The sequence below is a fragment of the Tarenaya hassleriana genome, unplaced genomic scaffold (assembly GCF_000463585.1).
Source record: "Tarenaya hassleriana unplaced genomic scaffold, ASM46358v1 Cleome7, whole genome shotgun sequence".
NCBI classification, from domain to species: Eukaryota; Viridiplantae; Streptophyta; class Magnoliopsida; order Brassicales; family Cleomaceae; genus Tarenaya; species Tarenaya hassleriana.
The window spans coordinates 1,275,206-1,300,165 of NW_010969548.1; the positions used below are offsets into that span (position 1 = coordinate 1,275,206).

The 24,960-nt window shown below is 36.8% G+C and overlaps 4 protein-coding genes across 4 annotated transcripts; 1 reads left to right on the plus strand and 3 right to left on the minus strand.

Annotated features, from left to right (window-relative positions):
- Positions 1 to 3,084: 3,084 nt before the first annotated feature.
- On the plus strand, positions 3,085 to 7,923 carry LOC104800634 (probable NOT transcription complex subunit VIP2). Its single transcript, XM_010523505.1, has 16 exons — positions 3,085 to 3,229; positions 3,621 to 3,658; positions 3,932 to 4,067; positions 4,189 to 4,297; positions 4,371 to 4,549; positions 4,653 to 4,701; positions 4,816 to 5,025; positions 5,174 to 5,386; positions 5,469 to 5,570; positions 6,054 to 6,142; positions 6,244 to 6,408; positions 6,556 to 6,969; positions 7,077 to 7,129; positions 7,223 to 7,264; positions 7,403 to 7,541; positions 7,625 to 7,923. Exons 3-16 carry the CDS (start codon positions 4,050 to 4,052, stop codon positions 7,682 to 7,684), a joined length of 1,842 nt encoding a protein of 613 aa, XP_010521807.1. The 5' UTR covers positions 3,085 to 3,229; positions 3,621 to 3,658; positions 3,932 to 4,049; the 3' UTR covers positions 7,685 to 7,923.
- A 3,366-nt stretch (positions 7,924 to 11,289) lies between these two features.
- Positions 11,290 to 13,309, minus strand: LOC104800636 (3-ketoacyl-CoA synthase 12-like). The gene has a single exon (XM_010523506.2). It carries the CDS (start codon positions 13,227 to 13,229, stop codon positions 11,685 to 11,687), a length of 1,545 nt encoding a protein of 514 aa, XP_010521808.1. The 5' UTR covers positions 13,230 to 13,309; the 3' UTR covers positions 11,290 to 11,684.
- Positions 13,310 to 17,097: 3,788 nt separating this feature from the next.
- Positions 17,098 to 19,490, minus strand: LOC104800637 (exocyst complex component EXO70A1-like). The gene has a single exon (XM_010523507.2). It carries the CDS (start codon positions 19,392 to 19,394, stop codon positions 17,511 to 17,513), a length of 1,884 nt encoding a protein of 627 aa, XP_010521809.1. The 5' UTR covers positions 19,395 to 19,490; the 3' UTR covers positions 17,098 to 17,510.
- A 2,194-nt stretch (positions 19,491 to 21,684) lies between these two features.
- Positions 21,685 to 23,694, minus strand: LOC104800638 (exocyst complex component EXO70A1). The gene has a single exon (XM_010523508.2). The coding sequence runs from the start codon at positions 23,637 to 23,639 to the stop codon at positions 21,810 to 21,812; it is 1,830 nt and encodes a 609-aa protein (XP_010521810.1). The 5' UTR covers positions 23,640 to 23,694; the 3' UTR covers positions 21,685 to 21,809.
- Between the last annotated feature and the right edge of the window lie 1,266 nt (positions 23,695 to 24,960).

The following is a 24,960-nucleotide window of genomic DNA, read 5'->3' on the forward strand; positions in this document are numbered from 1 at the left end:
AAATCATTTAAAAACAGGTTTTTATCACTAAACATAAAAGCCATGCACAACGTTAGAGGTGTACGTAATTTACTATGGGAGTTAAAGAAAACAAATTAATGTGCCAAGGGTCCGTTATAATTAATTTAGAGTTTATAAATAGGAGTCATATTCTTCGTTTCACAAAACAAGTCAACAATATATCTTTTTGCTCTACCTTGAGTATAAAATACAAAAGTTAAACCCTAAGACATATTCTCACAAAGATGGCAAAACTCAACAACTTGATGGTTGTGTCCTTCCTTGTTGTGGGTTTGATGTATGCATCGACTCCCGTGTTTGCTGTCGAAGAAGGCGAAGCGAAACAGTTTTGGGATCAATGTCTAATCAAGATCAGTCCAAAATGTACTCTGGATATCGTCGAGGGTATTTTCGGAAATGGAACTGTGTCCGATTCTTGTTGTCCCGAACTTATCCAAGAGGGAAAGTTGTGTTATGACACTCTCACAAACTATATCGCGGATAGACCGATCTACGTTTCCCGTCGAGCAGAGCTTTTGAAGAAGAGAGATGATCTATGGAATCATTGCGACTCTGTCTTTAACACTGTTTAATAATATCCAATTGTTATGCTACTTTATCTATATATTTTATTTTATATCGAATTTTATTCATTTGATATAAATCTATAAATTAATAATACATTGAATCTCGAAATTTCATTGTTTTGTAAGCAAACATTTTAAATTTTGAGACGAATCGACATATTTATATTATAAACCATAATTATCTATAATTTTTATGATTTCACCCTTTAATATTAAAACCATTGATATATCAAACAAAATATGTATAAGAAAACAAAAGAAGAAACCATAATTAGTTTTAAAATAAGCCGTTAATTACAAAATTTGTTACAAATACAATATTATTATACCGGGTTTAGTTATTTCTAATTTTTTTTAAGATACAAGTAATCGATACCAATCTCCATAATCCTTGTGGAATTTTGTCAAAATATAGATATAGGAGTTAGATGAGAGAAGAATCATATGTTATGGACCACCCCTTTTGTATGTGATTTTGGTTCCTTTCGACTTTTAACTCATTTTTGTACTTTGTATCTTCTCAAATAATCAGAAAAAAAAAAGCGAATCTATTTAAATAATAGTGATTAGAATTAGTTTTAGCCTCGAAGCCACGAGAAATTTCCAAATCAGGGAATGATTTGTAATGAAGAAATCGTGTCTCTTCATCATCATTATTTTGGGTTAATTTATTTTAGAGTAATTGTTAATATCTAACATGCGTTAGTATAAAGCCTTATCTTTTTGTGCTAATCTTATCTCAGATTCTAAAATACAAGGACAAGCCAAAAATTATATATATATAATCCATTTGTTACATATATAATATAATACCTATAGAAATTTGCAGAATGATTTTTTATTCAATCTCAAAATAATATTTATTAAATAAATAAGATGGATATAATAATAAATATTTCTAAATATATATTTTTCAAATTTGATAAGATTTCTATTATACGATATATCTCGTAATATTCTTCAATATTCGATGTATCTCAACAATAGCAGTGATCATTATTTTATAAGTTCAGTAATGATATGCACAAATCGCAAAACATATACGTTGTTCTATGGATCTTATAATAATAACTTACAAAGAGGTACTAAGATGGTCCAAATCCGATTATATTTATCTGTATGTGTATATATGTATATATTGTTTGCGAGTATCATTTGAATGGGTTGTTACAAAACATGTGTACGTAGCTGCAGACTGCTATATATCTACGTAAACTTAAACCTAGCTAGTTCTTGTTTCCATGGCCGCACCTTCCTCGGCCACCACTGTCACGGTCAGCTGGTCGCTCGGGACAGACTACACCTCCTTGACTAGTAGCAAGACCTTTGCGGTCGGCGATACTCTCCGTATGTTTCTTTTCATATATTCATTCCATACATATATATATATATATATATAATGTGTTTTGGACCTTTTTTCTAGTGTGATATATAATGTATCTCGCATCTAGGGTCCATGCCGATGCAAAATTCATTACGTATCTAAAAAAGTGTCGTTAGTGCTTGAAAACAGATTAATGGACCGACAATATCATTTAATCACATGCCTTACGTAATAATAAATTAATTCCAATCTGAGAGAATGGAACGTTATTGCACATCTGACAACTCTCCTTCCAATGGCTTCCAATCTTCTCCTCTCTCTCTCCCCGTCTTCCGTACAATCTCGGAGATGATGGAGTGGTTTAACAACCCGACAAATGATTTGTCGAGGGGAAGAAATACAATTGCCAAGCTATTATTTCAGATTTCAATATATGAAATATGGAAGGAAAGAAACCATAGAATATTCCGAGGCACAAGCCATACTGCACTGCATCTGCGTCGGAAAGTCGATCGTATCATGCGCAACATCCTCCTCTCTGTCAAGTGTAATCCAACAGCTACTAGCTCCACCTTGCTAGCTGATTGGTACTACCTCACTCGGTACTTGAGACCTCCATAATGGTTGCACTTCTATCCTTCGATAGCTTTTGATAGCTTGTTTCTAATTTTACCTTTTGCTCATAGGTTCCTTTTGTATACAGTCATTGACTGGATGTAAATTTTCGATTAGAGTAATACAAATTCTTCTACATTTTTGCATTACCATAAGTTGAATTTATAATTATGGTGGACCTACGGCGCCGTGTGGACCATGACACGCCCCCCCGCACAAAACGACGAACGAGACCAAAACGCCGTCGTTTCTAGGCGTAGTCTTTAATTGGATTGAAACGACGTCGCTCCATACACTTGACGACTAACAAGCCACCAAACATGTCGTCTTAGCATTATTGTAACGGCATGGCATAAAAATATGATAATAAAATGAAAAAGATTTAAAACTATATTGTTACATTTCTGCTAATTACAGCACTAGTAACTATTGATTACGAAATGATTTTGAAATATTCAACAATATTACTTGGTTTTGTCAATAAATCTTTAGTATTTTATAATCAGGTCACTATTTATTTATTTATATTATTCTGCATATAAACCCCAAGGATTTAGGGAACTCTCGAAAACGAGAGAAAAAAAAAATTCAGTAACTACTACAAAAGAGGGAAAAAAATATCCCTTGATTTCTTTCTTCTTCATCTCTCGGATTTTCGATCCCCCGAGCTTCTGGATTGGAGTTTCTGGATTCATCCTAGCAGGTGCTGTTGCGTTTGGACGCAGATTCCAAATCTGAGCGATTTAGGGTTCTTTTTTCTCCTTTCGAACTTCGTTTTCTGCGATGAAGGAATGATTAGTCTTTGTATCGATTCTTATTCCCGCGTTAGTTTATTGACAGAATTGTTGGAGATATGAAATTTTATGGGAGGGATTTAGGTTTCTCGGGGCTTTGTTGCCCTGGTAGCAGACCGATAATTTTTCGATCCATTTTCGATTTTTTTATTTCTCGGGTTTTCGACGGTTTTGATGGTGCCATTGATGTAAATGTGTCCTTCAGATGCTAGGAAATGCATGTTCGAAGTTATAGTGTATTTATTGTTTATGTCAAATTACAGTGTAAGAATATTGATATTGTCTTGGGGACTTATACAGGTGAATCAAGTCTCTCTGGGATCTGATTTGTCATTTTGGTAAGTCGAGAGTTTGTTCTACGTCATGTTTCAACTCTTCTGAGCTACAAAGCTTGCAACTTGATAGGCGTTTGGTGTCTTTCCTGTGTATATGAATCATTTGTCTACGATAAGTTGAGATTATTTATGTGAATCTAACCCAAAAAAGGTAATAAGAGATCGACTTTAACTCGGTAAAAGAATAAATTGGTTTGTGCCTGATTCGAGCCTGTTTCATTTCTTGTGCTTGTAGTTTTCGGAATTTCCTGCCTTACCGTGTTATCGCTTTTTCAGGCAATTGCTCTACCGATAATCTGCAAGTATCGCCCGCCAGCTCCAGTTCCAGGCTCACTGAAGGGCTACTGCTTAGTTTTGAATGAAATTTTGCATGTCGAATTGATAATTTGTGCAAATGTCAAGCCTACTTAATGTATTGCTTTCTATCTTAGATCAGTTTCGTTGCGGTGCACTATTTCAATTGTTGACATAGCTTCTGGAACTACGCATGCTTCTCGTGCGTCTGATAAATGGCGATTCTATTGGGTTTGCAGTCCTCAATAAACGGATCTGCCTCGAATTTACAAGACAGTTCAGGGAGATCTTTTAGTTCTTCCTTCTCTGGCCAGCCTGGAGCAGCATCTCCAGTTTTCCATCATGCCGGTGGGTAGATTTTTCCGATGTTCTTGCCTTCAGAGTTATTTTTGAGCTTAGATTCGTTCTTTTCTTACTACAGGAACTATTCAGGGCCTTCATAACCTGCACGGAAATTTTAATGTCCCCAACATGGGGGGTACCCCCGGGTCTAGAAATTCGGGTCTAAATACTGTTCCCTCTGCTGGTGTTCAACAACCAAATGGAAGTCTTTCAAGTGGAAGATTTGCGTCAAATAATCTTCCAGTCGCGCTTTCTCAGGTACAGAAATGCATATGCGTTGACCATCTGCCGATATAGATATGAAATAACAATACTCTTTTATGGCCCTACGTCAATCCTGCCTTCGGATTTTCTCTTGTAGTTATCTCATGGTAGCTCTCATGGGCATTCTGGAGTCGCAAATAGAGGAGGTATAAACAGTATGTGAAACCTTGAATTTATTAGTAACCCTGATAGAGTTGGTGGTTCTATTCCTGGGACTCTTCCTACCTCTGTAGCCATTGGTAATCAGAATACTTTTCCAGGATTGGGAGTTTCCCCAATTTTGGGAAATGCAGGTTCTCGAATAGCTAGTTCTATGGGGAATATGGTTGGTGGAGGCAACATGGGCAGGACTCTAAGCTCTGGTGGAGGGCTATCTGTGCCTGGTCTTGGTTCTCGACTAAATCTGGCAGCAAACGGTGGATCCGGAAATATAGGACAAAATTGGATCATGGGTGGAGTACTTCCGCAAGGTATTTCATGATTTGCATCCATTTCTGACGTCATTCGAGATCATTTTCATGCATCATTAATCCTCTTATTCTCGGTTTTAATTTTTCCAACTTGGTTTCTGTTTACATCATTTAAGATTTCCCTGTATCTTTTTACCTTTTTCTCCAGGATCTTCGCAGGTTCTTTCCATGCTGGGAAATTCCTACCCCACAGCTGGTGGTCCTCTTTCCCAAAATCATGTTCAAGCAATGAACAATCTGAGCTCCATGGGGATGCTGAATGATATGAACCCTAATGAGAATTCTCCGTTTGATATAAATAATGATTTTCCTCAGCTAACAAGCCGCCCTAACTCTTCTGGCGGTCCTCAAGGACAATTGGGCAAGTCATAAAGCCCTTCATTTATGTTTTCTATGATCGGTTTGACTTATTCATGACTGGATAACCTCTTTAAAACAATCAGGGTCTCGATTGAAACAAGGCCTTGGAGTCAGCCCCATCGTCCAACAGAATCAAGAGTTCAGCATCCAAAATGAAGATTTTCCGGCATTACCTGGATATAAAGGTCCCCTGGTTTATCTGCAATTATTAAACCGTTCCGTTCTGTGGTCCAACTGGATTTAGGAAAGTTCCCCTTAGTTGGCATCTTTATGTGCTTGTGTTATTAGATTTGAGGTTTCTCACTCTATAGTTGACCATGCACGCAGAAACATATTATCTGGCTTTGAATGGATTCAATGAGTCTGATTCTACGGCAGTGTCACAGTTGGATTATTTATAATTTTAATTTATTATGCGATGCTCTCCTTCTACGGCCTTCATGGAGTTCTGATAAGGTCTCTAAATCCCATTTTATTTACAGAATAAAATGGCCTATCGTTTTGAATTTTCAATAATCTTTCGTTTGTGTGTATTTGGTGTTATTTTTCACTTTTCGGGTATAATCGCGCATTCTGGTAGGGTTTTATAGATGACCTTTGTTTGCTGCTATTGTAAGTAGATCTCTGATCAGAGCATAGTCTTGACCGGATTAATAGGTTTTCTACAGGTAGTAATGCTGATTATCCAATGGATTTGCATCAGAAAGAACAACTCCATGATAATTCTATTTCAATGATGCAATCTCAGCATTTACCCGTGAGTCCTAGTTTATCAAAACACGACGTTGGGTTCGTTCCTCCTTTCCAATGTTAGTTTACAAGGTTTGTAGTATCATCCTCAATTGCTGCTACTTGCAGATGGGAAGATCTGCTGGGTTTAACTTAGGAGGAGCATATTCATCACATCGTCCTCAGCAGCAGCAGCAGCAGCAGCAACAACTTGCTCAAGCTGTCGGTAGCGGTAGTGTCCCCTTACATGGCTCTGACATGTTCACATCGTCACATCCGGGGTACCACTCTCAGGTATGATAAAGTTTGTTCTCTGCAATAACCAGTTGTTTCTTGGAATTTCATCGAGGGTTCGTGTAGAATAGGAGAGTGGACCAGTTTCGTTTGTCATTTATTTATTTATTTATTTGATGAAGCTCCATGTTATCTGATTGGTTTCAGACTGGTGGACCTCCGGGAATTGGATTAAGACCTATGAATTCTCTGAATTCTGTTTCTGGGATGGGGTATGAGCAGCTAATCCAGCAATATCAGCAACATCAGAACCCGGCCCAGTTCCGCATGCAGCAAATGTCAGCTGTTGGCCAATCGTTCAGAGATCAAGGGATTAAAGCAACACAGTCAAATCCTGATCGGTTTGGCTTGCTTGGTTTGCTTAGTGTGATTAAGATCAGCGATCCTGACTTGACATCTCTGGCACTTGGGATTGATCTAACGACGTTGGGCTTAAATCTGAATTCGACAGAAAATCTCCATAAAACTTTTGGTTCCCCCTGGTCCAATGAACCTGCCAAAGGAGATCCAGAATTCAGCTTACCCCATTGTTATTATGCAAAGAGTCCTCCACCGCTACATGTAAGCCACCGACTCTATTCCCTCCTAACCCACGTGATTTTTAGGTGACCGTTGATTTATAAATAAACCCTCTCGATTGTCTTCCCGTTTGTTTCTGGTGGATGCAGCTAGGGTACTTTGCGAAATTCTCAGTAGAAACGTTGTTTTACATATTCTACAGGTATTTCCTCCTTTTGAGAATTGCAACTATTTGTTTCTTGACGAATTCGTGGCCTCGAAAACTAATAATCACGCCTTTGTCTTTCTCCTGCAGCATGCCGAAAGATGGAGCACAACTATACGCGGCAAATGAACTGTATGCCCTTTTCTTGATTTTGTTATTCCTGAAGAATTTTCTTAATTTGAATCATTGAACTTGCTAGCTCTTTGAATAATTTTTTTTGCTGACCGTTACCATGACATGAACTGAGGAACTCTAGGTCCTTTTTTGCAGTTATAATAGAGGGTGGTTCTACCATAAAGAACACAAGTCATGGTTCATCAGAATAGGGGAACCTCTGGTCAAGACAAACACATACGAGCGAGGATCTTATCACTGTTTCGATCCAAATTCATTTGAAGTCATCCGTAAGGTGGGTCCGCTCGTTACCCCTACCCCTTTCTCCATCTGATTCTCTCAAAGATTTATCCATCCAATCAAAAACACTTCATGCAGGAAAATTTTGTTCTTCATTACGAGATGTTGGAAAAGAGACCATCCCTGCCTCAACATTGAGTAAAACTATCTTACCTTTTTTTCCGGTTATTTATGATGTAAATCTCCTGTCGTGTAAGTCAATCGGTGAGGAATCCGTAGAACAGATACCAGCAGTTCGCGGCATGTATTCTTCTTCTTCTTTGGAACTTAGCATTTAAAAAAACATCTAGAAACATTTCTCGTCAAACCCATGTAGCCAAAGTTCTCGAGAGCAAAATAGTTTAAGATCAATACAAATCCCTTTATCAGGTTATATAGCTTTGATTGATTTTCACTTGTTCCGAGCATCACCTAGGAAGCTCTGGGAAAAGAGGAGGCTGGTGCTAATGGAGAAAGCTCTCATTTTCAAGGATTCTTTTTTTTTTGGTTTGGATCAGTGAAAGGTGAGATTTTGCTTGTTTCAAACTCTTATAAAACCTCGGATATACAGAAGTGATGTGATCTTGGTGCAGGGGACAGCCAGATTTCCTTCATTTTCTTGAACTCGTTGTTGATCGGAATCCGAAACATCGCCCATGATCTCACCTTGCTGTTCATCGATGTTTTTCTTATGCTCATCACCCACCCTGTGCTTTATTATCACCCAGTAGCACCTTGTCCCTAAACGCCGTGGCCATGATCGCTTCCCCGAGTGAGTGAATGCCCTTTCGGCATCTCACTCGGGTTGTCCATGTAGTGTCCTGGGACGGTGAAAATCTTCGCAACTGCCATGGTCGTGATCATCATAACGACGGTGATAGTGATCGGGTTTATCACGTTGTCGAGATATTTGGCAATCCCATGAACATTTTTCCAAGATTGGATAATATTTTTGTGAGATCCGAGACATTCGGGTTTAGATAACCCTAAAATCTCGGTATCCGGCCCATGTCGCCCTCTATCTGATGGGTATGCTCGTGCTTTTGTGCCGCTCACAGTCTGCTCGAATTCCCGAGCCGGAGGTTTGATGCTCATGGCACTTGGAACGGCGGTGTTTCAGTAAAATCTCGGCCACTTCGGGGGTTCCCAGTCTTCTGAGCCGGTCCGGTTAACCGCCTGTGTGGGTCATATAGCAAACTATCTGTTCCGACTTGCACATTGACAAAACCGAATCTTGAGTCGAACCCAGCAGATATATATATATGCGTGCGCGCGCGTGAGAGAGAGATAGAGCGTGGCACAATCACATGGGTGAAATATCAAAACGACAAAAACCGGTTCACATATTATTTTATTGTTCTAACAAAGATAAATAATTTATTGTCATTATTTGGAAAATATCCATCCTCTTTTAATAATTCTAAGCCCACTGTATTCTTTCATTATCCATTAGGGAAACGACAACTCGCGGAGATAAATGGCAAAAGTCCCAAAGCCGAATCATATAGATGTGAGGGATCGCGTAAAGTATACGCATCGTTCGTGGGCCGACAGCTTAAGCTAACGAGAATCTAAGAACAAAACTGCCAGAGACAGAGAAGATCGCCAAGAAGTATAAATCATAAAATGGTAAAATCATTGTAAATCCCCGTTTATTTTCCAATTTTTTTTTATAAAACCAACAAATTTTATTATTTTTACCACCGCTATCAGTAGAGTATTATTCACCATTATCTATATAATTTAATCTTTTAATAATTTCTTATTTTTTTTCCTTATTTCTCTTTTTGTTTGTCTTACGGACCGATCTTCGTCGCATCAATTCTACGTTTCTATCTTTTCAATTAATTTTCCATCAAATAAACATTACATATAAAGGAAATATTTTGCTTATAAAAATGTTAATTAATGTGTATTGGACAGTCTAAGAGTTAGAATATTCGCAAAAGAAAATCTACAAAGCAGATAACGGTCATAACATGTTAAAAACACAAATTATGTTCTCATGATTCATAAAAATAAAATTGACCACTATATCAAAATTTAAAAATATCATATCCGAGTTAATATAATGGATTATATGATGTAATAAAAACTAGAATATAAGATCAGAGTACCAATATCTTGGACTATAACCTGAAAAATTATTAAAATTTAGAATACAATAACAAAATTATACCAAGGTTCGTTGGGCTCATTAAGTGTTAGTATAAAAAATTGTAGTGTCCCATATAGGCCCAATAAGTGTTTCCTTATTCTCTTGTTAAATTTGTCGTCGGCCTAAACCCTTATGCAGTATTTTTATTCTGTTTTGCCTTTGAATTTATACTATTTTATGCGTTTTTCCTTTTTTTTTTTTTGTCTTGGAATTCAATTTACGTGTATATACATCACTTAAAAATTAAAAGGACCAAAAAATAATTTAAGGTTTTGTCACCCAATTTTTCTCTTAATAAATTTGTTCACTTTCCATATTAACTATATAGCACTTTATTTGTACAAAATAAATATTTATATATATTAAATTATTAATGTGCACGTCTTTTTTTGTCATGTGCCGATACATAAAAACACATGAAATGAGTTAATGCTAACATTCTATACATGGGAAAATAAAAAGAATAGATCGGAGCCGTCGAGTTATCTTGACTGGGTCCGAGAGACAACGGTATCTAAAGATGCCACGTGTCAGACATACAGGAAGCCCCAATAAATGAGAGAGAAGACCGTGCGTCAGCCTGTCATAAATTATTAATCTTTTAAAAAAAAAATTTGAGAAATGTGGTTTCATGGACCGCTCCATTTATTTATTGTTTGTGCTGTCACTAGCTGTTTCCAAACTTCGTTTTGCCATTTATTGTTCTAATGTTCTTCCTTAATCCCTCCTTTGTTTTTTAACTCACCCTTAATTTATATCGTTGTCTTTTTTAAATTATGTAATATATTATTCTTTTTTTTATTACGAGGGCATATATTAAATTCTTTGTTTCTAACAATGGGGTTTTAATGTAACTTGTTCGGTTATACATTTACATGTAATATTCAGTCTTCATTACATTGTAGGGCAATCCTATTTATGTGTGTTCGTGTTTTGTGTATATATATATATATATGTGTGTGTGTGTGTATTGATAGTCTCATATTGCCGAAAATCATTTTGATTGTGATGTATACTTTGTCCCATATTACAAAGCATGGTTTAAGGCTATAAAACAGACAACTACCGCGTCATCTAATTGACCCGTAAAGATATTTAATTAATTAACAAATATTTGCTCATTAATTAGAAGAGTATAGTTTAAAAAGGGTAACCAGCGATAATCTCAAAGATTGAAGAAAACGTGGGGCCCAGAATCTGGTGGCGAAATCAAATGCCTATTGAATGTTTCTGCCTACCGAACCTTGTTCCTTTTAGTTCAATCTCTGCATTTATGTTTTTTTTAAGTATTAAATTTAAAAAATAAAATAAAAAAACGGTATCATGTAATAAAACCTCAAACACAAAATCAGGACAGTTGTTGGGATTCTGATAAGATGTTCACTGCTGAGTTTCGATTCTATCAACTCCCCCCTCATGAATTTTATAAAACTTTGAAATTGATCAATTTGATTATATATGATGTACATATTCTTTTTACAAAGTATCAAATGGTATAAATGCACCAAACTATATCTCTATTCATATAACATTTCACATCGTCCAACGGTTATAAAATCACTAGAATGAAACGCATGAATAAATTTGAGATGACAGTACAAGCATATAAAAGGGAGACAAATATTTAAACTTAAATGACATATAGTTTTTTTTAAAAAAAAGATGAAAACTAAACAACATATAACCCAAAAGAAAGAGGCAGCATTCCAATAGGATGGAAAATCCAGTAATTCGCATCGCATTGGAAATGCATGCCCCCTCTGCTTATTAAAAACGTATCAAACCCATAAAAAAAGGGGGAAAATAATTGACAAAAATATAACACAAAATGACTAAAAAAAGAAAAAAAACTACCTAAAATCGCAATAATATATTTGCCACTCATATTAATTTCTTTTCAGCCATTCTTTAAAATGTAATTTACGAAAAGAGAAGTACAAAAACCCATAGAAGATAAACAAGAAAAAAAAATCCTTTTTTGGAAGTTTGCGATCAAAGGAATTAATCGCGTGGTTGGTCGTCTGGGAACTTGAAAGTGTCTGGATCATCCTCGTTTTGGATCCAACCATACTTCTCCAAATAAGGGTTCAATATAGATTTTGGTGGGTAATTATCTATGCAATGTTTCCAGACATTACCATCGTCATCATCGCCGTCGCCATCGTCATGGCCCAAATCTCTTACAACCTCCCAAACGCAACTGTTACACTTGAACCCAGCTCCAAAGCTTATCATGAACACTCTGTCTCCTCTCTTGAGCCTCTTCTTCGCCTCCATGTACGCCAAAACGTACCACAAGCTACTTGCCGACGTGTTCCCGAACCTATGGAGCGTCATCCTCGCAGGCTCGAGATCGTATTCCGACAAATCCAGGCTGTAACCTATTCCATCGATCACTGCTTTTCCTCCCGTGTGAATGCAGAAATGTTCGATTCCGGTCTTGAAGTTGATCCCCGCCTTTGGAGCAGCCGGTGCAAGATTCGACGCGTTCGAGCCTTTGCTAGAGTTTCTTCGCAGCCTTTTCGCCATGAGAGATAGCATGAACCTTAACAGTTCAGTTACGGGCAAGATCTTGGGTGTTATTACTTTGAGATTGTCGACGAAAGCTCGAGTCGCGGCTTTGGGCAGGTTCTTGCCCAAGTGGAAACCCATTCGACCCTCCTCGTCCTCTGTCTGGATACAACAGTTGTACGAGTCGTCCCTCGAGCCATGGTGCGTACGGACCATGCACTTGAGCTTGAACATGGCTCCCCGGCTCAAGCTTCGCTTGTTCGTCATCAGCATCGCGCATCCTCCCGACCGGAACAGGCAGTTGGCAAGGATCATCGATCTGTTGTTGCCACTGTACCAATTAGGGCTCAAAGATTCGCTCGTCACGACAAGACCGTACATGTTCTTGTAGTTCTTGAAGATGTTCTTGACGATGTCGATGGATATGAGACTGGCGCTGCATCCCATCCCCGTCAAGTTGAAAACTTTGACGTCCTCTCTCATCTTGTAGTGGTTTATGATCCTGGACGACAAGGAAGGAACCGAAGAGAGCATCGAGACGTTGACGACAAGAACATCGATCTCTTGAGGCGAGACCGTGTTCCTCTCGAGGAGTTTCCCGACGCAGTCGGCGTAGAACTCCTCCATCTCCAAGATCCCATCGCGTATCGTGGGGTTCTCTTCACGGCCTTCGAAGACGAGCCTCGGAGCGTAGGTCTGCTCTCCAATGCCGGAGCTGACGATGGCTTTGAGGAGGAACTTGTACTCGTTCAGTCGGAGGTTTTGGTTCCGGCGAATGATCTCGCCGGAGAAATGGGTGCTGACCATCCGGTCGTCGGAGGGTTTGTAGCATTGGTAGTCCAGGATGTAGCATTCTTGGTCTCGCTTGGAATCTATGAGTTTCCAGATCATGAAGAAGAGGTAGGAGACGAGAAGAGAGTACATACAGAGAAAGAGAAGGTCCATTATTAATTTTTCTTTCTGCCTTTCTTTGCGTGTGTGTGTGTGTGGTGGTGGAGTTATGAGGAAGGGGAAAGGTATAAGATCGATGTGCATGTATATGTGGCGAGGATTGCGAAGGGGTTATATAAGAGAAAGACAGAGGAACACGAAAAGACAGCTCTCTCGAGCTCTTGACTTTGTATATAACCAAACCAACTAGTCCGAATTTCTACCCTTTTAATTTTTTTTTTCAGATACATATATAGAGAATATATAATTTGATAAAGGGCATGATGATTATTCAACTTTGATCTTGACTTGACTGTTTAAATCTTATTATATGCGTAAATCAAGACCATGTTGAATGGAGAATTCATTGGTTATAATGTATGCATACCGAACACAAGACACCATATATACATATATATGTAATTAAGGATGATAATTTCTTATATATATATAGTTGTTGAAATGTTAGATCTTTAAGAAGTTTGGGATAATTATAAAGGCATTTCGTGAGTGGATTCAGATCATATAAAGGATTGGGATGTGGAATATATATGTGCAATGCATGAGAGTGGTGATATCATGTGTCGTGTGGAGAGAAGACTCATCATCCTCCACCAACTGAATTTGGTGTGTGTGTGTGTATGGAATCGTGTTCATTACAAAAGGGAGCTTTAATTAAACGCTTACTCACACTTTGTGCGTGTACACGTTCTCTTCTCTTCTCCTTCACCTAAATATCATCACTCTCCCTTCCTCTCTCTCTCTCTCTCTCTCTCTCTCTCTCTCTCTCTCTCTCTCTCTCTCTCTCTCCCCGATAAAAGGGTTTGGTGTGTGGGTTGCGGTTTACTTTGTCCAGCCCTAATTGGAAACAATTATGGGTGGATATTTCGGGATTCAGATTCCATTATTTTTCATTTCCAGGTTCGATTTTTTATTTATTTTAGAAACAAAATTTTAATTATTCGATTTGTTCTCGAACTCGATGAACAAAATGGTAATCTAAGAACAATTATGTACATATAATATAATATAACGTTTCTTACCTTTTAATACTGAGGGGATCATAAAATGATATATTATGGTTTTTATTTATCATATTCTATATTCTATTCATAAACAATTTTATGTGTTTATATAGGTTTATATCATAAATAAGAAAATATAAAAATGAATATTTCATCATTATTGTCATGGTGCTTGTTTTTCTCTGCATGGAGCTTGACTGAATTAAACTGTTGAGAAAATATACCAATGTATTTCGGAAACCATTTAGTGGTTGTAAATGGTATACACTTCACATTTTACGTTTTCGAAACATAAAATTAATGCTATTTTTATATCAATAAATATTTTTTACGTATAATATTAAATACTTAATCGAAAATACTATACTATAAATATTCTGGTTTCTTGTCAAAATATAACTAAAATTCTTTGAAAAAATATTCATATAGTAGATTTTTTTTTTGGAGTTTTCTGTTTTCATCCATCAAATGCATTTAAACATCTCGTCATTACATTATCCTACGATTCAAATTTTTTTTCATTATTCCATCTGACATGTGGTACTACATATTCCGAACCAATATTTAATAGAGGATACTTTCCACTACTTTCAAAAAACTTAAAAGATTATCTAATTTTAAAATAGAGCTAAAATAACAATTTGATATGAAACAATATTATATACTGTAAACCAAAAATTAGGGGATATATTTTTTTTTAATCTCTGAATCTTTTTTCGGATTTTTTTTCAATATCCACATCAATTAACTTGAAAATAAACATATAAAAACATTTAATATATGTATATTTAATTTAATGTCTTTTAATTTTTCTATTAACTCGATATGGTGCATATATATAAAATAAAAAGTACATGTATTATTTTAATGACTGAGTTGATAGTTACGTGGTTAATAAAACTAATTAATTCTTAGACTTTTTTTGGTCGTTTGGTTACTTTACCATAAGTAAGTACTGTTATTAATGATTAAGGTAGTAATTAGTTGGCAGTTAAACTATCAATGCAGTCAAAAATAGGTAGATGGACAAATTAACATAAAATACACAAAATAAAAATATAATAATGAGTTCTTTGAAGACGGACTCCTCGACATTATGGATATGTTTTGACTTTTAGGTGATGAGGAGGGTGACTGATTAAATTGACGGATTTTATTGCATGAGAAATTTGGTTCAGCTTCTAAAAGTCGTAGCTTGTAATTCCAATATATATTTATTTATATTCTACAAAAAAAATGGCAAAATAATTATTGCACCCATGAAATAAATTAATAAATGACAAAGGTACTTGAAAGGTCCGGAATCACTTGTTTTTGTCAACACAGTTGAGGAGTCAACCCTCTCTCTATCGGTCAACGCCATTCCCATTTGCAGTTGTAACAAAGTCTTTGTCATTGAAAATAAAATCAAATCACACTCATCATAAATATCACATTGCATGCATGATTATCTAAACAAAGATATAATTTCCACTCATCCCTGTGATCATCAGTTATACTTCTTCTAGATCCAAAGTATTATCATATGTTCAATCTATAAATGTATATACATCATCAGCTAGTGATAAATTTACTACATTCTTCATTTTACATAATTTTTTTTTGTAACGATGGAAATTCACCACATTCCTTTGAATGCGATGATAAATCTCCGACACTACTTAATAGTTTGTAAATCATGTGAAACAGATAAATTATCCAAAAGATGACAAATTCGTTTGGAAGATAGAATCGAACCCATGATCCATTATAAAATCATAGATATAATAATATATTGACTTAATTTATAAAATTAATTAGTTTTAAAGTTTGATTTTTTTTTCCTCAAGAGAGTATCATCTTTAATTAGGTGATCATAATTAATAAGTCCACATATTGTAGTATACAACTTGACTAGTGGATCCCAAATATTTTTAGAGAACCATATTATATAAACAAAAAGTGGGAAAAAAAAATTATAATGGATCGGTAGTCAATGGCTATACAAAATCTTCCGTTTTGTCATAATCTGATTAGGTGGCTGAAATTTAATTCGTGTTTATCCCTTAGTTCGACTCTTTATATTTTCCTTTATGCGATAACATTTTAGAAATGAATAATTCAAAGTATCATATCGTTTTTTCCTCCCACATGTATTATTATTCCATTTTTTTAATAATTTTGATGTTTCATGAAAAAAAAAAACTATTTTGGTGTTCAGCAATTTAATGAGAGGGCGACGCGCCGTGCTACCAAGGTAAAATTTAAAACAATACTAATAATAAGTCAACGCATCTCACTCTCATTTGTCCACGTTAGATTAGCTTAGGGCATTTTGCTTCCTACACATAAAATATGTAAGATATGTGACTGAATCCAAATACATAAATGCATTTTAAATAAAATAATTTAAAATTATTTAATTATTACTTTTTAAAATTAAATCAAATGTACTATATATCAACATTTAAGAAAATGGTTATTAATTGCAGGAAAAATGAGAGTCAAATTAATCAAATAGATTTTAACTGAAAATACTAATACAAACACTATATATGTATTTTTCACAAAATGAAAATGATAAAAAATCAAATAAATATAACTAAAGTCTAAATACGCGTTCCTATCTACAATGACATAATCTAAACTCATTCAATATATATATAATACTATCCGCATAAGGAAACCTTTATATTGTTAAATTATATACGAGTATATAACAAAATTAGCGGATAGAAAAAAATAAATTTAGGAGAGAAATATGTATATATCATTAACGAATGATTCCCGACCGACGAGACATATAAAAGTAACTATAAACATAGAAGGGCAAATCAACTATTTTACCACAAGAGCAAGTTTTCAGGGCATCGTAATATAGTAATAGTAAGGAATGGATAATATTATTTGCATTTAATTATCCAATAATAGGAAGAAAAAAAAAAGCAACACACTTTTTTTCCCGACAAAACATACAAATACTCTGACAAGAGGGGCCAGAAAGATATTCTCTCACACGCTGCAATGTACCATGACTCCGCCGTATACGACGAGTTATACAAATACGTCGAGTTCTTACAAATACACGTAGAGACATGGATGGATGGATGGATGGAAGTTTCTAAGCTTCCACGTGGCAATATAAATGAAATGGAAAGTTATTGGTACGAAAAGAAAAGAAAAATCCAATGGGCCGATAACAGGCTTTGTAGGAGGAATATAATTGGGTTTATAATTAGAGAAAATATTATCCAATGGGCCGTCCTCCACTCTGTATTTACATAATATTAAGATTTTTTAAATTATATTCCTAATTCACGCACGTGCTGTCTAGCTGGCATTACCATCTACTTAAATTATCAACACACTCTCAACTCAAGACTCAACGTCTTGGTCGGGTGGAGTCGGACGAGATACATCCACCGGAGCCGAAGTAGAGGTCGGAGAGGTAATTCCCCAGATCTTCGGGGGCAAATCTGACATTTTCCATGTTCTGATTTTTATAGAACTCGGAATAGGCGGGAATAAGCTTCCCGGCGGCGGAGACCTTGATCTCGTCTCTGAGCTTAGGGTCAGGCACCACCCACGAGCTCTGCGTCTTGTACGCCTCCTCGAACGCCTCGTTGAACCGCCGCAATATCTCCTCCGCGTCCTCCGTTTCGCCGGAGAGTGACGTCATCACGCCGCCCCATGCGATCTTCTCGCACTTGGCCACGAACTGCCTCACCTTCTCCTCGTGCTTCGTCACCCAGTCCTCCCCCAACACCACCATCAGGTTCGATGTACTGACCTTGTCGACGATGTAATTGAGGTTGTTGGCGAGAAAGAGGTACGAGAGGGCCACGTCGTTGTACAGCCGAGATTTGGCGTCGATCTTGCACAAGAGGACGAGGATGAGCCATGCCAGTTTCGTGGCCACCGGAGAGTAGACGACGGCGCCGGCTGTTTCCGTTCCACCTCCTCCGAAGAAGTCTTCCGGTAAGGTTGAAGGCGTCTCGGTGGTGAGAATTCCGGCGAGTGAGTCGCTGTAGTCGGCGAGGAAGACGATGAAGTTCATGACGTATCTCGCTAGCTGGTGGACTCCGCCTCCAGGGATCGGTGATTTCGACGACTCCATTGAAATCGAGGTCTCGAATTCCCCCAACATGGATCGAATTGTTTCCCCGAGCTTGGATTGAGATTCGATCGCCTGTAACTTGACGGAGCTGGTCGAACCGTAGCTGAAAACGAGCTCGATTTGAAGCATCAGATTGGAGATCGCTTGGTAGACGTCGAGAGTTATGAAAACTTTCTCGGAAGTTAACCGGCACTTTGCGACATTTTCCGGGAAGCCAAACAGGGATAAAGCGCTATCCAGCGCGATCTCGGCGAAGCAAGATTCGCGGATGACATCGGATGACGAGAAGACATGGTCGCAGAGGATTCGTTCTCCGCAAAACAGAGTCGTCACCGCGACTCTCGCCGTCCGCAACCAGTTCTTCATCGTCTTCTCCAGAATCTCCCAGTCCAGTTTCTGAATCTGCGAGAGACTCAGATTCTCGAAACCCAGACGGTCCAGTGACTCAACGATGATCGATTTCCTGATTTTCTTGTAGGTATTCACGCATTCCTTGTCGTGGCCGCAAGATATCATGCAATCCGCGATCATCTTCAAATCCTCCATGACATCCGCGTCGTCACCTCCTCTTTCGCTCTCCGATTTCGACTCATCAGAGTTCGATGAGTCAGATTCACCGTCCAATTCAGAGTCGGAGACGCTTCTGCTTGAACACCTGGATGTGGTGGAATCGGAAGCCCTCGAAGTCCGAACCGAGACAGATTCCGGATCCAGATACCGCCGATTCGATTTCAAAATCCTGTAAAACTCCCTCTGCAGGTGCTTCATAGCGATCCGCATCAAATTCTGCGCCCGATCCAGCTTCTTCGATCCTGGATTCACCGACATCACACTCTGCATCGCGTATCGCAAACTGCCGATGACCTCGACGAACCGTCTCCCCTCTTCGCGGTTTCCGGGGGAGAAAAGCGAAGAGAGAGTACAGAAAGAGGAAGAGACGGAAGAGTCATGGAGCTCTGGTGAAATCCATCTGTTTACGATAGCTTCAGCGGATACAATAGTATCCGCCATTAGAGACTCAGAGAAGCTCTGGTGTGAGCGTGATTTCGTCCATTGTCGTGATAGAGAAGACGTTGTTTTGAAGAGCATCATCCTTCTCTCTCTCTCTCTCTCGTTCTTTTTCCCCTCTCCTCTTTGTTTGGAAGCCATTGGAGAGGAGAGGTATTTATAGACGGAGATGGCAAAATTACGAATTCAGGTGAATGGATCTTGGACCGTTCACTCTGGTTAGATTCGAGTCCACCTAACTCCGCGGATAACCGACCATTTATCTTTCTCTTTTTTTATTTTCTTTTTTTTTTTTAAATTATTTGTTACATTTATTCCCGCCTAAACATTTGATTTTTAGACTATGAAAATTATATTTTGGTATATATGTCAAATTCAAAATTCTAAAATTATTTTGTTTTAAAATAGTTTTTAAATTGTAGAAACCGTAGAATTTTAATCGATATATATATATCTTATCCTTATCCTTTTTCTAACTATCGTGTAATCTATTTTTTCCGGTTGATAAAAGATTTTAGGATCACTTGATTGCGAACCACTAAACACGTGGGGATGCCATTTGCATGCTGTATTATCATTGTTTAATCAACGATCTGCAATTTGATGAACGCAAACTAAAAATAAACGTGGCCTCTTTATTGCATATATAATAAGTTGACTGCCAGTTACAAAAATAATTCATACTAAATGATACGTATTATTCACCTATTAATATTTACATGTTATTTTTGTTTTTTTTTTCCAAAACCAGATTTTATGTATCACAATTACTTTGCCTTATTACAAACGTAAATGCTATATAATGTATGCGAATTTAATTAATCTCGAAGATAAGATATTATTAATAATGATTTCTCAACATCTTTATTTATGTTTCTTGCAAAAAATATTTTTATTTAATATTGCCACGTGGATGTTTTCCCTTTTCTGAGTAAAAGAGATTGAATTGAGGGGGTTTTCTCTGAATGTTTTTCCACAAGCCATTCTCTTCCGGCGTGCTGACGTGTACTGAAAAAATATATACCTTTTTTTTTTGTTGAATGAGCTAAAAGATATTGAATTGAGTTTTTTTTTAAAAAAAAATCATGATGCTCCAATTTTAATGTGTACAATTGATTAAATTAATGGGTTTTCGAATTTTAGTTCGTTGGAAAAAGGGCGTTTTTTAAATTCTCATTTAATTCTGGACCTTACAAAACTCTTTCAATAGATTTCAACCATTTGTTCACTTTATCGTTCGTTTCGTTCGCTGCCATAATCATTAATTAATCAATCATATTATGTGCTATTAATTTTTTGATACATGTTAGTATTAGTTTGTGTGCTGATGTACCAATATAAATAAATAAATAAAAGGCGTAATGAAGAAATGAAAAGCAAGCCATTATGGACTCCTTTTCGTCTCCATATTATTATATAATATATTATGCATTTCCTAGCAACTCTCACATCTCAATATCAACACACCCACTTAACGCACCATGCCTCTAGCCTCTAGGTGCTTAATCAGCTTTTAATTTCTTTTGTTTCCCTTTAATCTAAACACGTTTATGGATAGAATGGCCCTTCATATAAAAAATCTAAACCGATTCAATAATGTATCCAAAGGATCTATATAATGATTTATGGGATGTTTTTCCATATAATTTAAAAAACATGTTATTTTGGTTTTAAATAAAAAATATAGTTTATAAGAATATATCAAGTGAAATAAAATATAGATCGGTTATTATTGAAAATAATAGGAATACTATTTATTTTTTAAAATATTGTTTATATATATATATATATATATATATATATATATATATATATCTTATAAAAAATTAAGAGATTTCTTAATATAACATTCTACTTCACCTTGTAGGTATTAGAGAACGTCTTTTTCTTAGAAAAATTGGATATCTTTCGGGTGACGTGGAGATTATAGATTTTAAAAATGGAGTAAAAACTTAATGAATTTGCAAATAGATAAAGGAATAAAGTTTATTGATGATATATAAAACCCACGTTCTGACTGTAAGCAAGCAAGAGGATTATAGGATTAATTCCCATTCAGGTATTGAATTTACATTTACTTATAGATCAAAATACATCCCTAAATATTTTATCAAAAAAAAATACATCCCTAACTAATACAATATATAATGTATCTCAATTTTGTTTCGCTCTCCAAAACATTGCTTAGCTGTCTTGTCGGGAAATGTATGGTTTTTTTTTGTATCACTTGTAAAAATTGATGAGACCGCACTTTTTTTTTAATTGGAGAAATTGTTGTTTTATTTTATTTTTGTTAAAATGTAATTCTATTTTAGAGTAGCCGAGATGAGAGTTCATCGATTTATTTCTCACATGACCGAACATTAGAAATTAGATTATTTGGATAATTTTAATTAGTTTATATATATATATATATATATATAGGCGATCAATTTCATATAATTCATACAAATACTGACGCAACATAATATATTTTCCTGACTCTGATTCTATTCGTACGTGTCCCCTTGGAACTACTTATATATGTATATAAACACATATACGTGTATATAATATTCAACGTTCGAATCCGGACGATGAATTCGAAGAGCAAAAAGACGAAGTACTCCCTCCTCCTCCTGCTCCTCCAGAACCAAAGTAAAGATCAGAGATGTAATTACCAATATCTTCAGGGGCATATCTGACATTTGCATTCAACATCACCCGCTGGCTCTTGTAATGCTCCGAGTAACCCGGAATCAGTTTCCTCGCCACCGAGACCTTGATCTCGTCTCTGAGTTTCGGGTCGGGTATGACCCAGTCGCTCTGCCTCTTGTACGCTTCCTCGAACGCCTCGTTGAACCGCCGGAATATCTCCTCCTCCGTCGGAACTCCGGAAAGTGACGTCATTACGTCTCCCCACGCCAATCTCTCGAATCTCGCGACGTACTCTCTCACCTTATCCTCGTGCTTCGTTACCCAATTGCTCAGCGGGACTTTTAGGTTTGATGTACGGACCTTGACGACGATGTAATGGAGGTTGTTGGCCAGGAAGAGATACGAGAGCGCTACGTCGTTGTAGAGCCGAGATTTGGCGTCGATTTTGCAAAGCAGGACGAGGATTACCCAGGCGAGATTCGTGGCTACCGGCGAGGAGACGATTGTGGCGCCAGTTGGGTTTTCTCCGCCGCCGGTTAAGTAGTCCTCCGGTAGCTTTGGCGGTGTCTTTGTGAGTATGTCGGCGAGCGATCCGGTGTAGTCGGCGAGGAAGACAATGAAATTCATGACGTACCTGGTGATGTGGTGGACTCCGCCGCATGGGATCGGCGTTTTCGATGGCTCTTTCGAAATCGATAGTTCCAGTTCTGAAATCATCGAGCGTATGGCTTCTCCGAGAATGTATAGAGATTCAACGGCCTGGGATCGGACAGCGACTGTTGAATCGCAGCTGAAAACTTGCTCGATTTTGGGGAATATTTCGGAGATCGCTTGGTATACGTCTAGTGTACGGAAGATTTTCTCTGGAGATTTCCGGCATTTTGCTACGTTTTCCGGGAAGCCAAACAGGCTTAAAGCGCTCTCTTGCGTGACCTCCGCGAAAGCGGATTCGCGGATGAAGGAAGAAGATGAAAAGACATAGTCGCAGAGAATTCGTTCTCCAAAGAACAGAGTAGCGACTGCTTCTCTCGCCGTCCGCACCCATTTCTTAATCTTACTCTCCAGAATCTCCCATTCCAGTTTTTGAATCTGTGTAAACCTCAGGTCCTCAAACCCGAGATGATCCAGTGCTTCAACGACGACAGATTTCCTGATTTTTTTGTATATCTTCAAACATTCTTTGCTATATCCACAGAAGATCATGCAATCCGCGATCATCTTCAGGTCCGCCATGGCATTTGCATCTTCACCCCCTCTCTCGCCCTCCAATCTCGACTCATTGGAAACTGAAAAAACAAATTCTACATCCGACTCAGAGTCTGAAACGCTTTTACGCGAACTCCTAGGAGTGCTCGAGCTCGAAGCTCCCGAAGAACGAATAGAGACGGATTCCGGATCCAAGGACCGCCTAGTCGATTTCAAAATCCGATAAAACTCCTTCTCCAGGTGCTTCATAGCGATACTCATCAAGCTCTGTGCACGGACAAGCATCTCGGATCCCGGATTCATCTTTACCAACCTCTGCATCCCGCATTGCAAGCTGGTTACAGCTTCGATGAAGCGATTGGCTTCTTCCTGGTTTCCTGGGGAGAAAAGCGAAGAGAGGCTGCAGAAGGAAGAGTCGTGAAGTTCGGGAGAAGTCCATCGGCTTATAATGGCTTCAGAGTCTTGTATACTGCCCTCCATTAGAGACTCGGATAAGCTCTGGCGTGAGTGTAGCCTTGAAGGCGAAGATTTCAACAGCACCATTCCCTCTCTCTCTCTCTCTGGTTTGGTAAATATGATTTAAGCGAAGGTGCTGTACTGTTTTTCTCTGGTGTGGAGAAATGAATAGCATGAAGGGGTAATTTATAGCGGAGGGAAATCATTAAAATACTTGAATTTTAATGAAATTAATATAACCATAACAAAAACGCAAGGCCTTTGTTTAACAACATATATATACATATACATATATTTGTACAATTATTTATTCCACAATATTATTTGTTACATTTCTGCTAATTACAGCACTAGTAACTATTGATTACGAAATGATTTTGAAATATTCAACAATATTACTTGGTTTTGTCAATAAATCTTTAGTATTTTATAATCAGGTCACTATTTATTTATTTATATTATTCTGCATATAAACCCCAAGGATTATATATATGGAATGAGAAAATTCTCCTCTTGCGTAATGTTGCCACTGCCACACACAATGTGGACATCAATGGTGATTACTGTTTTTTTAATTACAATATAAGTGAAAGCAATCCCAAAACAAAATATAAACGAGATTATATCGTAACAGTTTTTTTAGATATTCTAGGATTTGACACAAATTAGACCGAAATAAATTTTTTAAAGAAACTTATTCATTAATTTCACGCGCATGTAATGAATGGCTTTAGTTATAAATGGAAGAAGACCCATATTTCCAAAAAAAAAAAATACATTAAACTTCTCACTAATTTATCTTATATATATATATATATATTATGATTCTTGCTATTCGATTTCGTGAGTTTTGTCATAGTTTCTTCTTGATTTCTGTGAATCAAAATTGGATGCTTAATCACAAAGGAAAATAAAAAATTAAAACCGTCCGTTTTATTATAATCTCCTTTTTATGCTAAACCCCTAAATTTGATGTGACTTGCAACAACAAAAAAAAGTGGATAAATAAAGATATGGAAGAAATTAAAAGGATCCCCATTGTAGACCATTTTTTATAGGTGTATTTTTCTTTTTTCTTTTTATGTTGGTTTAATTTTTATTTCCCAAAGTTATTTACTTCCTCGCAATATATGTATTCGCGTCACTAAATAGCATTAGGCATTAGCTAAACCGAGTCGATAGTTACACAATGTATAGGTCATACCATATCTTTAAGAATAATATATATATATATATATATATATTCGCTATACTCGTTATCTATAATAAGTATAGGATTTCATGAATGTTATATATAAACAGTTTTCGCAGAATGAAAAAAATGTTCCCATTGTTAATAAATCGATAATTCACATATTTAAATTTGAGTGCATTAGCTAGACTACTCATTTGAAATATATATATATAT

Coding starts and splice junctions, on each gene's coding strand:
- LOC104800634 (XM_010523505.1), top strand. Junction 6,970..7,076: donor AGAGTCCTCCACCGCTACAT/GTAAGCCACCGA, acceptor TGGTGGATGCAG/CTAGGGTACTTTGCGAAATT. Junction 7,130..7,222: donor TTGTTTTACATATTCTACAG/GTATTTCCTCCT, acceptor TTTCTCCTGCAG/CATGCCGAAAGATGGAGCAC.
- LOC104800636 (XM_010523506.2), bottom strand. CDS start 13,229: ATGCACATCGATCTTATACCTTTCCCCTTCCTCATAACTCCACCACCA.
- LOC104800637 (XM_010523507.2), bottom strand. CDS start 19,394: ATGGCTTCCAAACAAAGAGGAGAGGGGAAAAAGAACGAGAGAGAGAGA.
- LOC104800638 (XM_010523508.2), bottom strand. CDS start 23,639: ATGGTGCTGTTGAAATCTTCGCCTTCAAGGCTACACTCACGCCAGAGC.